The sequence below is a fragment of the Rhipicephalus microplus genome, chromosome 8, assembly GCF_043290135.1.
Source record: "Rhipicephalus microplus isolate Deutch F79 chromosome 8, USDA_Rmic, whole genome shotgun sequence".
NCBI lineage: Eukaryota > Metazoa > Arthropoda > Arachnida > Ixodida > Ixodidae > Rhipicephalus > Rhipicephalus microplus.
In genome coordinates, this window is record NC_134707.1 from 14,463,581 (window position 1) to 14,479,083 (window position 15,503).

General features: G+C 47.9%; 1 protein-coding gene across 1 annotated transcript; it reads left to right on the forward strand.

Moving 5' to 3' along the window:
- Positions 1–830: 830 nt before the first annotated feature.
- Positions 831–8,793, forward strand: LOC142769340 (uncharacterized). Its single transcript, XM_075872489.1, has 4 exons — positions 831–867; positions 2,983–3,268; positions 3,663–3,877; positions 8,648–8,793. Exons 1-4 carry the CDS (start codon positions 831–833, stop codon positions 8,791–8,793), a joined length of 684 nt encoding a protein of 227 aa, XP_075728604.1.
- The last annotated feature ends 6,710 nt before the right edge of the window (positions 8,794–15,503 follow it).

The following is a 15,503-nucleotide window of genomic DNA, read 5'->3' on the forward strand; positions in this document are numbered from 1 at the left end:
AAGATCACTGTGGATTATGATTAAACTAAATGGCTGAACCACCAGCGGGGGCAGCATAAATGGTTTCAATACTTTAGGTCCTTCCAGTAGTGGCCAGTGCCACTTCGATTATATATAGAAAACTTTCACTTCATGAAGAAGCCATAGAATTCATAACATCTTGGAGACAGGTTAGCTATTGAAAATTTCTATATGAAAACATGTGGTAGTAATAGTACCTAAATTACGATTTCGTGTGTTCTCGTAATATGTATATTACGTTACCCACTATGTACCCATTATGTATTATATGTAGATTACTACAAAAAATATTTCTTATCCGATTCACTAACTGGCAGTTCGATTTCAAAATAAACAACGTACGTACTTACCTGCAACGCTTTAGCTCTGGGCTTCAGCCACAGGAACGCTTTTGATGCCGTTTGTAGTTACCTGCACGTAGCTAACGAATACTCAACTTCCAAGTTTACAAAGTATTTTTATATAAATAATTTTAAAAGAGTAGTTATTACGTATTCTAATTTTTATTCCACACAACGATGAAAAACTCTGATATGAAATTCTTAAAAAAGAAATGATCGCAGGTTTCAATTTTACGTACGTTTTTATTTTGTTTTCTGTTATCAATAATAAATACTCCAAATAATACTTATTATACCTAATAATCTTGATACCCATTTTTCAACAATCTCTCAGATTGGGTGCGAGCTGCTAGCAGAGGTTACAACAACAACAACAACCACAGCAGTGCGCCTCTCGCAGGCCACGACCCAGGAGACGAAGCAAGCGCCACGACTTGCATGCGCGGAGCCCGTCATGGTAGCTTTCATATGACCCAACGAGGCCCACCTTACCGCCGCCTGAGAGGTATCCTCCTGGCAGCTACCCTTCTCGGCTTGTGGCCAAGGCCAGCGCACGCACCAACGTCAGTGGGCATATCAAGTGAGGGCAACTCAGTATTGCAGTCGTAGGCGGGATCAGGGTTATGTGCTGATTTGCTCGATCGGTCAATGGCTTGATCGATCGATCGAATGATGGTTTGTTGATCGACTGAATGATTGATTGATTGATCGATTGATTCATTGATTGCTTTCTTTACGATAACACATGTTGTGGGACGAGAGTGGAAAACTAATTCAAGAATGGCTTGAGAGATTCCTTCACCCTCGCACTAGCAAATAGGGCAGCAAATTCACATGCATTTCGTTTACGCTGTCGTGCACAATGAAGAAACGTAATCTTAACATTGTCATAGATTTTGACAAACCACCATTGTTTACACAAAAAATGTCACACACTTTAATGAAACCACCAAGCTGATAAGGAGCTTCGTGAGTGGTGGCTCTAGATAGAATGTCATGCATTAACATACATCTCATCTTCATATTATGCGAGACCGAAATTCATTTGAGCTACTATGTGTGTGGGGCGAGCAAGCTGTGAATTGTTGCGGGGCACCTTTCTCTTCCCACGGCCCCTCTTTTCGTCTCCCTTTCTACCGAGGCCATTTATCAAATGGCAAAGAACAAACGAGGTAATAGAGGTGATTTGTCAAACCTACTCTTATGCGTTCCTGGGCGCGCGCCAATGGTTACACTCACGGAAACTGTTTATGGTCTCTGCACTCAATATACAGGGTGAAACGTTCATCTAGACTACATAGTTGTCTATGTCAAAGATGCACAGCCTTTATTGTCCCTGAAAGAGCGTCTAGGACTATTTTATCCTGATTACATGCTACTCAGCGATGCAATAACAGTAGTGAAGGAGTACAGAACAATACTAAAAGTGGTAAAATGGTCATTGTAAGTTCAAGGTATCAATCATTCAGGGGTAAAAAAGTGAGCATGCTGCAGTCGTGTTCGGCGAGAGACCTCTTAGACAAAACACAAGATGACAAGCCATGAATGAAGTGTTGCACATGAGCAGTGCAGAACAAATTTTCAAGTATTCAATATATCCAGCTTGCACTGTCAGGATGACTGATGACAGAGAGCATGACAAGTCTCTTTGAATCCACCCGTTCACGACAGATTGGAAGGCTTTAGGGGCGGAGCACCCCTAGAGCCTTGGCTTGTCAGCTTACATGCCATGTTATCATCATGGCACGCCATCGTCAAGGTCCATAATAAACCGTTATGCACCAGAAAAATTTTGTGAATTGCACTACTCGCCACCGGTGCCTACTATGCACATTATCAGTTAAACTTTCATCGTTACTGCCAAAAACATCATGTTTTGCTTAGAAGTAGTGTCAGAATTTTTGACAAAATTCATAAGGCATTCAAGCTGCTTATCTTCAACCATAGGCACAAATGTGTGACTCTACAGTAAGGTTATCAATTTTAAACACCACTTCGTGAAAATGTGCAAAGTCAACATGCCTTAGTGGACCGGTGCCGCATAAAGCTGTAAAGAGCAAAAAGTTTTCAGTGGGTAACACCAACGCACACCGAGTGCTTTGCTCCTCCCAAGGTTTCACAATAGTGTAGCTAACACAACCTTTACTACATGATACTTTTTCTCTTGTCGCGAACTGCGTACAGCACCCCATGTTTTCGTGTATCTTCCTAACAGTGTTATAGATGGCGCTGTCTCATAGAAGTGCATAAATACTGGAGTTGAGTGACGGTATTCTAGATGGCCCTGTATCGCCACTCTCCGATTGGCTGCTGCGCGGGGAACGAGTGCCTCTCTCAGCCTCCTATATCTTCGCCGTACGTGTAGAATCGTTGGTGGCGCGACAATCTGCTCACCCCCGACAACTGGGTCAATGATGTGTCCCGATTTTGACACATAGAGCCTATTGGGAGTTTCGCAACTCATATGGTTTGATCACTGTGGCGTTGCATCACTCGTGTTGACGTTGGCGAGTGGTAGGCCGGTCAGTTTTCGCGTTTGATGAGACATTCAAGGCATTCGCCTTACATATAGTTTCTTTCTTTACTTTTTTTAAGGCTTGTACCTCTCTCTTGTTTCCAGATTTGGGCAGCAGACTGTGCAAAGCGAACCCGTTCGTAGTGTGGGCCAACGAAACGGGCGAGGGATCGGCGGGTGCTCTCATGGTCTGGCTCCTGGCCACGCGCGACATTCTGCCTTACTGTGACCTGCACCTCGTGACACCCGAGGGCGCTGGCGTCATCATGCACTTCCTCTCGGCGAACCTGCGCAAGACGACGCCGTGGCGCCCGCTGCGACGCAAGGCCCCAGTGCTTCCACCGGGAATAGCCGGATGCGTAGACACCGTCACCGTGGAACACGTGCCCAGGTGCACACCTAATTACGCATGGTGTTCTCGTTCAGGAGTCAAATATTATTTTGGCAATCCAGAAAAAAAAGCTGCTGCAGGAGGCGGAGGTGACAAGAGATGAAAGAAAAAATCGAAACTTTCTTCATGTCTCACAAGCCTTGAACCAACTTGTGCAGTATAGAAGTAAACTTTTTGCCCATGTGAAGAATTGCATAACATTTCGGAAGAAAGAAAACGTATCTCATTTGATATGATCGTTAAGTAATGGCCGTTTTTCCTGCATCAATATTTTATGGTGGCTTGGAACATGCTTTCGAGTTGTTACACACGCACTTAGAGATAATGAATGCATCACGTAAAACGAGCCACTCGTACTTCGCGGGCCTCGTAATAAAGCGGACTCTCTCTGCAGCGAAGAGGCCCACTCGGCACTCAACAATTCCAACGAAGAGGCGCCAGGCACGACCCTGGTGGAGACCACGTGCGTCGAGAAGAAGCTGACCGCCAGCTACCACCACAGCCCGTACGAGGCCACCCATGCTTCGACGAGGATCCGACTCGTCGTCGGTGACCGGGACGAGAAGAGCATCGTGGGCTACCAACTCATGTTCAACATCTACCTCCACGGTGGGTCCTCCCGGTTGCCTTCTTTGAGCTCCTCGGTCCATTTGTGGCGCTAGCTACTCGCGATATAAGGCTATAGCGGAAATGTTCACCTCCAGTGACCCTAATATGGTATATTAAAGTACGCAAATGGCAAGGCACTTCTAAAGACGTAATGGTTATAGTTCATGGTTGTACGGGACAGACCTGTAGACCTGTAGTGAACAGTGTGCTTTACGTTCGTGGTGAAAACGAAGGGACTGACAAGCTCGGATATTAGGGTACATGACATCTGTTATGTCACCCGGATAATGTTTATTTTGGGACTTTGGGTCCCTCAGACACGCGCACACCTGCCGTGTACCAAGGAATGTGTGTGCGTTTGTAGAAAAGAGAGGGAAGGGGCATCTGTCGTGTATAATATTAGGAAGTGAACGCCAATTCCGCCCTATTCATCTATTTAGTCGGACATTTCATGCTGTTTTTCAATGTGTCGGTTATGGCAATACATAGCTTTTGAATGATTAGAATACAATGTCCCAGCTACTGGAACAAAAGAAGCGTGGAAGAACGCACGTTACGAAGTCGATACGACAAACGCAAAGTTTCAACTGAATTTATTTTTCAAAAACAGCAAGGGAAAATAACTCAAGGAAATGGCATGAATGAATCGGTATAGGGGAAAAAGAAACAATGTTGTTGAACTGTCTATTGATCTTACACGTGGGGCGATTATGGCATATGACAATGACCTTCCTCATTTTACCCGTTTATTCCCTTTCCTGGAGGTCTTTTTCCTTGATGTTTCTTTACTCCCACATCTTACACTGTTTATTCACTTTCGCAGAGGTCTTTTTCCTTTATATTTCTTTATTTTTCAATAAATTCGGTCGGTAGTTCACTCTTGCCGTGTCCACTTCCAAACGTATCTTCCACAACTTTTCTTGTCCCAGCTTCTGTGGCATAGTATTTTAATCATGCGAAACAAACTAGCCAAATGCCCCACTTCAATGAAACTTTTCCACGATAATGGGGGAAGAGGAACCGTGATGTCGCGAATAACCGTTATATTTTCACTTTTACGTCCACAGGTACAACTCGCTGCTGTTGAGAGGTACTTTATCGCTTCATTTTCACATTCTTGGTGGAACTGTGCATTACGATGGTGGACTTAGGGTTCAGCTACAAGCTTTACTAGGTGCGAACATGAACATGAAGCAATGCTGGCCCTCTCACATTAAACTTCAGTTCCCGGTGTTCTCGGGTTAAAAGTATGCAGTGCATGATTGCTAGGATGCCACATCAATGACTCTCGGCCACCGTCATCGTCAAAGAGATGCGCAACCGTAAATATACTCACTGAGTAAAGGCGCGTTCAACATTCAATTGAACAAAGGTATGGAGCAGACATAGCGCCCTCCTCAGGTGATTAGAAGGAACGCCTCCTCGTGCAACTATCCCTGTCCACTACGTGTGCGTCTTGCGTCTATAATACTGCCCCTGATAATCATTTTTATTGCGATAGCAATTATAGGGACACGCTCGGCTGGATTTTGCCGCCGGTGTCGACGTCGATGTCATGCACCGTATATGCATAGGTATTTATATATATGAAAACGCAAGCAAGAAAAAAAAACAAGAAAAAAGCCCTCCGGCACGCGAGATCGAACGTGGGACCTCTGCGTCGTGATTGCGAGGCGTTAACCAGTGAGCCAGTCCGAAAAACGTTATTTACCATTCAAACGGCAAACTATTTATATCTACCACTTACAGCTGCTGTGTTTTCGGCATTACCAGAAAGATGGGGTAACGAGCGCACGTCGCCACATCGTGCAGTGGCGCCCGCTCTAATCTCCTACGCGTACTTCGCCCGGCTTAGAGAAGGTGAGTGACGCTCCCTCGCCGGCCCTTATCTCGCGGTGGCGAGGAAGGGAAGATCGTACGCCTTGGCTGGCCTCGGGCTTTACGTGGAATGATTCTGCTGTAGTTACCGGGCGCACAAAGATCACTGCAATCATTGCAGTCTCTGTTCGCGAATAGCACGCGCTTTTCAGACTCGGTTAAGTAACAAATGAGACGCTTATTCGCGTGCATTCGTACCTGTGAGTACGTTTCGTGCGTCATTAGTGTGCGAGAAACGTGGGGCACGTTTCGATCTGCTTTCCGTTCTGCGCGTTACCTATCAAATTGTGTCTATCACGTTTATTGCTTCGCCTTTTTGACAAAGCTGTGACTTTTTTTTTTTTGGTCTTCAAGTGCTTTCTTTACGTAGAAAAAAAAACAAGAGAGCGCTTTCTGAATTTTCGTAGTTTCCGCACAGTTTCACTTTCGAAACTTCACAAGTAAGTTCCTAAAAAGCATTTTGCTGCGAGAACACATAAATCAAGTGAGCTTGGGCCAAGCAGTCGTGCCATTGTGATAAGCTTCATCAAGGCCTCCTTTTTTTCTTGCGGATTCTCCTTGCGATAAATTATGGCTGCTGCAAGCAACAACGTATTTCCCACGGGGCTGCGTCGTCTCCAACGTGCAACTGCTCTGTGGTGCGCCAATTTTCGGCGTTCTTTGTTCGCAGGTCTTCTTTCTCTGGCTGCGCTATGCAAGCGTTTCCGACAACTTCGCTGAGTTGCCTCTCCCGCAACTCAAATAAAAGAGCAAGCTAGAAGCAACTTGCTGTAACAACATCAAAATAAGAAGTCAAGCTAAACGAACGGACAGCGCTCGGCGGATCTCAAACGTTGTTCTTAATTTACTTTGCGCTGCTCCTTTAATTTGTTTTCAAGACGCGCTTTTTTCCATATAATTGAGCTCACAGAGTGTAACATCACAAGAAGCACAGAAGAGATTGCCCCTGTAAAGTGAAAAATGAAGATTACAGCTATCTTCTCAGACGTGTTATTCTCCATCTTCTTATAGTGCTCTGAAGCGTTCCCACGGGGGCTAAGCTGACGGAAAAAATGCGGGCGCATTCTATAACTGCGTTTCTACCTATAGCAATTTTTCTCGCCCACCGATAGTAACTAAGATGATGTAGTAAACGGACAACACGCGTTTTCTGAGAAGGGCTTACGTTATTATCTTCTGTAAAAGTGTGTATCTTCCAAATGCTAATTGCAAGGCAACACTCAAGCGGGAACTTTTGATGCTTGTTCGAGGGAACAGCTGTCATACAGCAGTTGTGTTTAATACGTCGCTTATGATCTGTCGTAATGTGTCTGCGTCATAAAAAAAACACGGTCTCGCTGTCTCGATGAGCTTACTTGCTGTTTCGGCAATGATTTTCATTCCTTTATATAAGGCAGCTATAGCCTATAACCACGTCTTCCTGTACGCCTGTAAAGATGTGTTAAACCAAGAGCAAGCACAGTGGGTCATAACACAGTGCTTGATGATTGATTGATTGATTGATTGATATGTGAGGTTTAACGTCCCAAAACCACCAAACGATTATGAGAGATGCCGTAGTGGAGGGCTGCGGAAATTTCCACCACCTGGAGTTCTTTAACGTGCACCCAAATCTGAACACATGGGCCTACAACATTTCCACCTCCATCGAGAATGCAGCCGTCGCAGCCGGAATTCGATCCCGCTACCTTCGGGTCAGCAGCCGAGTAACTTTGCTGCTAGACCACAGCGGCGGGGCGGAAGTAAAATGTCGCTGAGCCAAGTTGTGCAATAAGCTACTACAAGCAATAGGATTTGTAGGAAATTTCAAAATGACATGAAAACGCTGCTTTCTCTGTAACCAGCCGTTTCGTAAAATTTTTGTTGAGCACTTTTAGGTTTCCTGCCTATGTATTCATGTGAGTATTTATGCATAACACTCGTGCGCTTTTGTAAAATGCTTAAATTTTACCAGAAGCAATCGACTATAATAAACAGTTCGTTCATTAAGTCTTGGTGCACTTCTCATCTACCACAAGAAACTCACAAAGCCATATGTAAATGTGAAATCTTCGCTTAAAAAAGAATCTCTTGGAATTTCTCTGGCATGATATACAAGAATGTGTGCGCGCGAGTGGCGACGTGGTACCCCGAATTGCCCAGCAGTCCACCAGCCCGCGCCCATGCAAACGAGATGTGTGACACACAGGAAAGCTCAGTGGTATTCGCCAATATACCCGTGACTGAAGTGCAACGGGTATATTCTCGCGCGTACAAGTATGCGCCACAATTCGACTATTCTGTCTGATTTCAGTAATTCCCAGAGGCCAGTCAAGCGTGCATCGTGACCCTGCAAACACACTATACACGTGTAGCATGTTGTACAAAAGTGCTGATAAAATGTTTTGTGGTGAACCGGTCATTAGCAATTCAGGCTCTTGGTTCAACTGTTTATGTGCGAGTTTTTATCAATAGGAATAATAATAATAACTTGGGTATCATGTCTGAAAACTTTCAAATCATTATGAGAGACTCCGTAGTGTAGGGCTCCGGAAACTTTCGCCATCTGGTATTTTTTAACGTTCACTGGCACCACACAGTACAAGGGCCCTACCATTTTGCCCCCATCGAGATGCCACCGCCATGCTCTGGGTGGAACTCACCACCTGTGGCTAAAGAGCCAAGCACCATACAGCTACTGCTCGACCAAGGCAGACTGTGCAAATTTTTCAGTAGATGTGATGATGTATCTGTTGATTGATTGTATCACTATTTGATTGATTGATTGATTGAGTCAGTGAGTGAGTGAGTGAGTGACGCAGTTATGATATAGTTAGGAGTGGGGATGGTACGCTAACACATGTACTCGCAGATAACATTGTAATAACTTGACACTTCCTGTGCTCCTTTCAGGAAACTGGACCACGTGTCCCCATGGAGACCAGTTCCAGTGCAAAGACGAAAACTGCATCTGGAACAAGCTCATCTGCGACGGAGCGATGAACTGTCCAGATATGTCTGACGAGTACGAGGCCACACACGCGAATTGCAGTGAGTGACTACTCTCGGTTCTCAACCCTAGAAAGCACAAAGACTACCGCAAAAAGAAGTAGGTTGTTGTCTTAAAAACCCCTCACTACATACCGCGTAACCGTTTGGAGGAAGTCGTAAACTACGCCACATTACTAGGGGTGGTGGAATGCATTCCCCTGACACAGAAAAGTCCCACCAACGCGTGCACCTGTTGTGTGTCATCTTCTTGTGTCCCCGTTCAGAGTCTTTTTTTTCTCGTCAACACACGTTAAGGCAGTAGTAGGCAGTGGTAGTCGGCCTGGCCGACTAGCCAACGCTAATATACCAGTTTGAACAAACGGCTGGGTTGACAAACCTTTCTCTGTCGGAATAACTTACGTTTGATCAGAGTTGTTCTATACTGTTTTGTTCCACCCCAAGCAAAAGAGACATTTAGTACAGTGGGATGGTGCTACGTACGCATCACCCAAGCACCTTACGTTACGTGGCGCCTTTTGCCACGAATGGGCATTTAGTACGCCGTTGTACCCTGTTGTGAAGCGCACCTCCGAAGACGTTACGAAGGGCGCCTCGAAATCTCACCGCTGCAACCACTGTTTCGAAAGACGGCGACGCCAACACGGTCCCGAAGGCGCCACTGCTTCCAACTCCGCCGGGAAGGTCACCAGCCGTTTGGTAGCGTATGTTTATCAGCTCGCGACTGCTTCTGCGCAGAGCTGATGAGACGAGCGGACGAGACGACGATGAGTTAAACAAGGTTTATGTACAGCATATATACAGAGGCATTACAAATTCGGCACTGGGGCCGACAGAGACTCGAAGAGCCGAGCTCTCCTCTCTAACACATAGGCCTGCTCTAAAACGGGTTCGCTCTGACACACATGTCAGCTTTCACCTAGGACCGCCGATCGCGACACGCCGCAGGGCTTCTTTTATTTGCACCGGGTCCAACCAAAATGTCCAATCAGAAGCGCCGCTGGTCGTCAGGGCAGACTCCTCCAATGGGGTCGCCGCGCAATGCGTCAGACCACCAGACATGAAGACGCCGCTTGTTTACTCGACGGGCTCGCAGCTGCGCTGACTCACTGCACGTGCGCGCCAGAAAGGCGCCGTCCGCCTGTTGACGCCGTTGAGTTGTTCGCGTCAAGCGGGCTGGCCTTGACCCAGATTGCCTTTTTCAGAGGCACGGACGTTTGCTGCGGACTCGCTGGCATAACAGCACCCCCGCCGCCAGACAATGCACCGGAAAGACGAGCTGCTTCCACGGGGCTCGGATATCAGGTGCGCTCGTTCGCCAGGTCCCTCCAGGTTCGCCTCCAGGGCCATGGGGAGAATACAGCTCCAGACTGTTCCAGGAACACATCCCATTCTTGACGACGGATCCCAGCTCCACTGGCTTGTCGCCACAACTCTCCGGCCCGCTTCGCTCGTCTCTTCTGACCATCTTCGGTTTCAGCACTTGTCGATGGTTCTGCAACTTGGCAAGAACGGTTCGACAACAGACAACACACGACACGCGCAAGTGCCCTCGGTCACCCGACAGAACACCAGACAAAGTATAGTACAACATATACCTATCTACGTGTCTATCGGAATTTTGTTCCCTCTACATCAAGAGGCATATGTGGGACATGAGACTCTTAAAGTAAGAACTTGAATTTTTCACACTTACAACAACGCAACGAATTAGAATACCACATAAAGTGGGCCCCTTGAGATCACTCTGAACGAGAGCGCTCAGCCCAGGTCGTGATGAGGTCAAAATTTTGCCCCGAATCGCCAGCGAGAAACCGAAAGGTTGAGAAGGTACAAGATGGAACGCACTGCTCAATGCACCTGCATTAGCGCTTAGCTTTCCCTTTTTTTTTCATAGCGAACGTCAAAGTTGCGCTGTGGAGCAACATGCTCCACCTCAGTAACCGGCCACTTTTAGGCGACGATACCTATGCGGCACCAAGAGCGGCTCACACTTGCGACGTTGCACAGGGAAACAACGATACGGCTTGCTACGGATTGACTCCTCACCGCTTAGCTCGATATCGTGTTCGATCACCCTCGTGTTTCCGTAACAGTCCGAAAACACGTCTTCAAACACCAAAACAATCTTTCTGGGGTGCTCCTTTTGGACTTCACTTGACCTAGGCTCTAGGTTTATCTGCTCCCAGATTACCTCCAATTCCCTTTCGATTGCCTCACTATAACTAAAAATTTCTGCTCCCTCTTCCTCTGAAGCATTCAACAGCTGATTTACGACTGCTTTCAAGTTGTAAATTTTGTCCGGCCGCCTTCCTAATTTCACTTCATAATTTGTATCGCAAGGCTTCGATAATACTTTGGCGGGCCCTTCCCAATCAACATCAAGCTTGTTCCTTTTGGACGGCTGCAGCAGCATTACCTGATTGTCAACTTCAAAAGCGCGTTTCTTCACCGATTTCTCGTAGAGCTCTTTCGACAGCACTTGTGCCGCGTTTTTGTGGCTTTCCACTAGCGTTTCAATCGAGAGGTCCTCACGCTGCTCTCGAATGAGCGTCTCTCGATCAACTCTCGGCAGCTCGCTCCAACTTTCCGCTACAGGCGAGAGCGTTGCAACCCTCTCGCTCTGACTCAATGGCGCCATGTCGTCTCCCCCTACGCATACCTCGCCGGCCGCTTCCGCGACGGGCCGCTCGCGTGACTGCTCACATGACTCATGCGGAAAATTTCCTCTCTGGGGTTCCGTCGACCCGCCGACAAGGTCACTTGAGAGTTCACCGCATTGAACCAGATCAAGCTGCCGCGATAGCTTCCGCGCTTGCGATCGCGTGAGGGCCATGCACGCTAAGTTGGGGAAGAACGATTTGCCCTGCTCTTTGAGAAGCTGCTCCGAGTTGTTGGAGAAAAGATAGGGAAAACGATCGTTTAGCGCGGCAGACACAGCCGCTTCGGTGTGAAGCTTACCGAACGGGCCTTCAATGACAACGGTGGCGATTGGTAAGCGAACACTCTGCTCCTCGGCGACTTGCCTGATCCACGCGCATTCTCCTGTAAAGTCATCCGGAGACACCAATGAAGGATGGACAACGTCCATGGTTGCCGCTGAGTCTCTAAGTGCTCGGCACGTTTTCTCATTCACCCTAATTTCTTGGAGATACGGCTCCAACAACCGCATGTTTTTTTCTGATTCTCGGATTGTTGCGAAGGCAAACTTTTCCTGACAGTTTCTCGCGATGTGTCCTTCCTTTTTGCAGTTGTAGCAGATTAGCGGCTTCCGTTTGTTTTCCGATTCAAATGCCTGTGTGGTAGAAACCTCACTCGATTTCTCCGCTTCTGTTTGCCCTTCCCCTACACTGTCCTTCGTAAGAGACGGGTCCTTTTTGAAATTACGGTGCGGAACGGGTTTCCGTTGATCAGGTTCCCTTGAAAAGCCCTCTTTCCTTTCATCCTTTTCAACGCGCACTGCCCAGCTATGCAACTTTCGGCGAGTATAATACTCCTCAGCTAACTCTGCTGCCTTGTTTAGCTGTACTTCACCAAGTCTGTCCTGCAGCCAAAGTCTGACATTATCCTCGATGCAGCGGTAGAATTGCTCCAATGCAACGCATTCCACCACTTTATCGCGGTCGTCATAAACACCTTCGCCCTTGAGCCATTCAATTAAATCGGCTTTAAGACGAAACGCGAAGTCAACGTGTGACTCATTCCCCTTTTCAGCATACCGGAACCTTTGCCTGAAAGCCTCAGGTGACAACTTATAACGTCTTAAGAGCACTTCCTTAACCTCGTCATAGCTCTCAAACGCTTCCCTCGACAAGCAAGTTATCGCGTCGGACACTTCGCCGGGAAGAAGAGCTAACAGGTTCTGCGCCCAAAGAGACCGCTCCAAAGCGTTTCGCTCACAGACGTGTTCAAACTTGACGAGATACTTCGCCATGTCCTCGCCTACTACGAACGGTGGCAGTTGGTCCCGAATTCTAAAACCGCTGACCTGAATCGTCGGAGAAGCTACGCTAGGCGCCTGCGAACACTGTAGGATTGCCAATTCTATTCGTTTCAACTCAAGGCGCTCCTGTCTCTCGGCCTCCTCGCGACGTTCGCGCCTTTCAGCTTCTTCGCGAGCTTCGCGCCTTTCAGCCTCCTCACGTTCGCGAGCTTCTCGCCTTTCAGCCTACTCGCGGCGTGCTTTGATATCCGCCCAGGCCTCATCGACTTCCTCAGCCGACACTCCCTCATCCTTCATGATCTCAAGGATCGCTTGCTTTCGTTTCGCACGGCCCAAAGTAATGCCGAGTTCCTCACAAATTTCGATGAGTTCCTTCACTTTAAGGTTCTCCATCGTTCACACTAGCCTCTTGCTGTTTGCCCCTGTTAAGAATCTACTTGCCGTACCCACTATAAGCCTACTAGCAAGACGCGCAAGCAATTTTTCACACTCCCGTGTTTACCCCCTCTGCATTAACTTTGGTTTCAAAGCGCTTCGACTTGGCTTGAAACGATCAAAGCTCACTTCAATGCTTCACACAGCCCTTCTCTAAACTACTACAACCTGAGCTAGAGTAGTCTGGTGAACTGAGGGGAAAACATCAGGCACTCACCGCATCGATGTCGCTGACGCCGGCCGATCCCGCAGCTGCCAACCACTGTTGCGAAAGACGGCGACGCCAACACGGTCCCGAAGGCGCCACTGCTTCCAACTCCGCCGGGAAGGTCACCAGCCGTTTGGTAGCGTATGTTTCTCAGCTCGCGACTGCTTCTGCGCAGAGCTGATAAAACGAGCGGACGAGACGACGGTGAGTTAAACAAGGTTTATGTACAGCATATATACAGAGGCGTTACAAATTCGGCACTGGGGCCGACAGAGACTCGAAGAGCCGAGCTCTCCTCTCTAACACATAGGTCTGCTCTCAAACGGGTCCGCTCTGACACACATGTCAGCTTTCACCTAGGACCGCCGATCGCGACGCGCCGCAGGGCTTCTTTTATATGCCGGGTCCAACCAAAATGTCCAATCAGAAGCGCCGCTGGTCGTCAGGGCAGATTCCTCCAATGGGGTCGCCGCGCAATGCGTCAGACCCCCAGACATGAAGACGCCAGTTGTTTACTCGACGGGTCGCTTGCCGAGGCTGACTCACTGCACGTGCACGCCAGAGAGGCGCCGACAGAAAGGCGCCGTGGAGTTGTTGATCGCGTCAGGCGGGCGACGCGGGCTGGCCTTGACACAGATTGCCTTTTTCAGAGGCACGGACGTCCGCTGTGGACTCGCAGGCATAACAATACGCATTTTTCACTTGTTTGACAGAGTCACCTTTCGAAAATCTTCATTTTGTCCCCGGTCAAGCACGAAAAAAAGCAGAATCGCAATACGACGAGAGACGCAATCGCGTACACGAATTTTTTAGATAAGAAGTGATGACGAATTCGTAAACAGGGGCGAGTGCTGGATTCTGCAGCAGCCACCTGCCGTTTGGGAGGCTCCAGCAACCACCCCCTTTTTACGAAAGGCAGAAACACCCATCTCCTGCTTACGAATAGCTCCAACCCTTGTTTACCAGTTTCTTATCATAATATTTCATTTTGCGGTTCTTGAACTTTTCGGCAAAATGTCATATGTCATGGGCGCGTATGTACGAGTAAGCAATAGATCGATGCACAGTAAATATCAAATCTTGCGACTCCAGCGAACACAGTCTACAGAGAAATTTCAGTAAAAAAAAGCAGCCTGAACAATGACACAATGTCAGCACCTCACTACAACAGATAACAACGTGACCCTGAAAGGAAATTAAGAGAAAGTTGAAGTGCACTTATAGTTAGCCGCAAGAAGGTGCTCAATATGCAATGGGCAACACTTCATCTTTCTCGGTCACTGAAACAGCAGCGCGAAACTCAAATTCCAACGACTGGCGTAAAGTGAAGGAAAAGATCCGCCTCCATCCAGCAGCGCCACCTTACGCTCACCTCGCGCTTCTGATCGTTACTGTCTCGTTGGACTGCGGGTGCATCTTGCGATTTTATCGCTCATTAGAGATCGCTGATTAACGTTTTTGCCAACGAATGTACATCACTTTATTCGCACAATGTGATACAGCAATAATATATAGATTCATTGAAGCAATGTTTACTATGCCATACCCAACATGGCCACATTTTCGCGGGCTTCTCTCACGAAAGTAATGTAATGGCTGCGAATCTTGTTCCGTTACAATTTCATCATGTTTTTTTAGATGCGGAGCATCTAATACTCGAGGCTTGTAGTGTGGCGCCGTCCGCAAGCTTCCTCCTCCTTCTTCCACCATCTGTGCATCCCTTCCTCCTCTACACACCGCGCGCGCTTCACTCCTCCACCATCTGTGCACCCTTCCTCCTCTACACACCGCGTGCGCTTCTCCTCTTCACAAACATTCGCTAGCTGTATAATGTAGCGCGCATGCGCCGTCACGCTCGAGAACATCGGCAGCTGACGCGCGCGCATGCGCTGTCGCGCTTCGAGAACATCGGCAGCTGACGCGCGCGCATGCGCCGTTGCGCTTCTCCCCCTTCTCGAACATTCGACAGCTGACAGTGCATGCGCCGTCGCGCTGTATATATACTCAAGGTCGGCGCTCGCTCGCTCAGTTGCCGCGCGTCGGTTGGTTTGTACGGCGCGTCGACGTCCAAGGTCGCGGTGAAATGAATTCCAACGAATCCACAAACACAATGATCGACGTCCCTTCGACCAGCGCCGCCCTTTCGCATACGTGTGTACGTGTTCACTCATTTA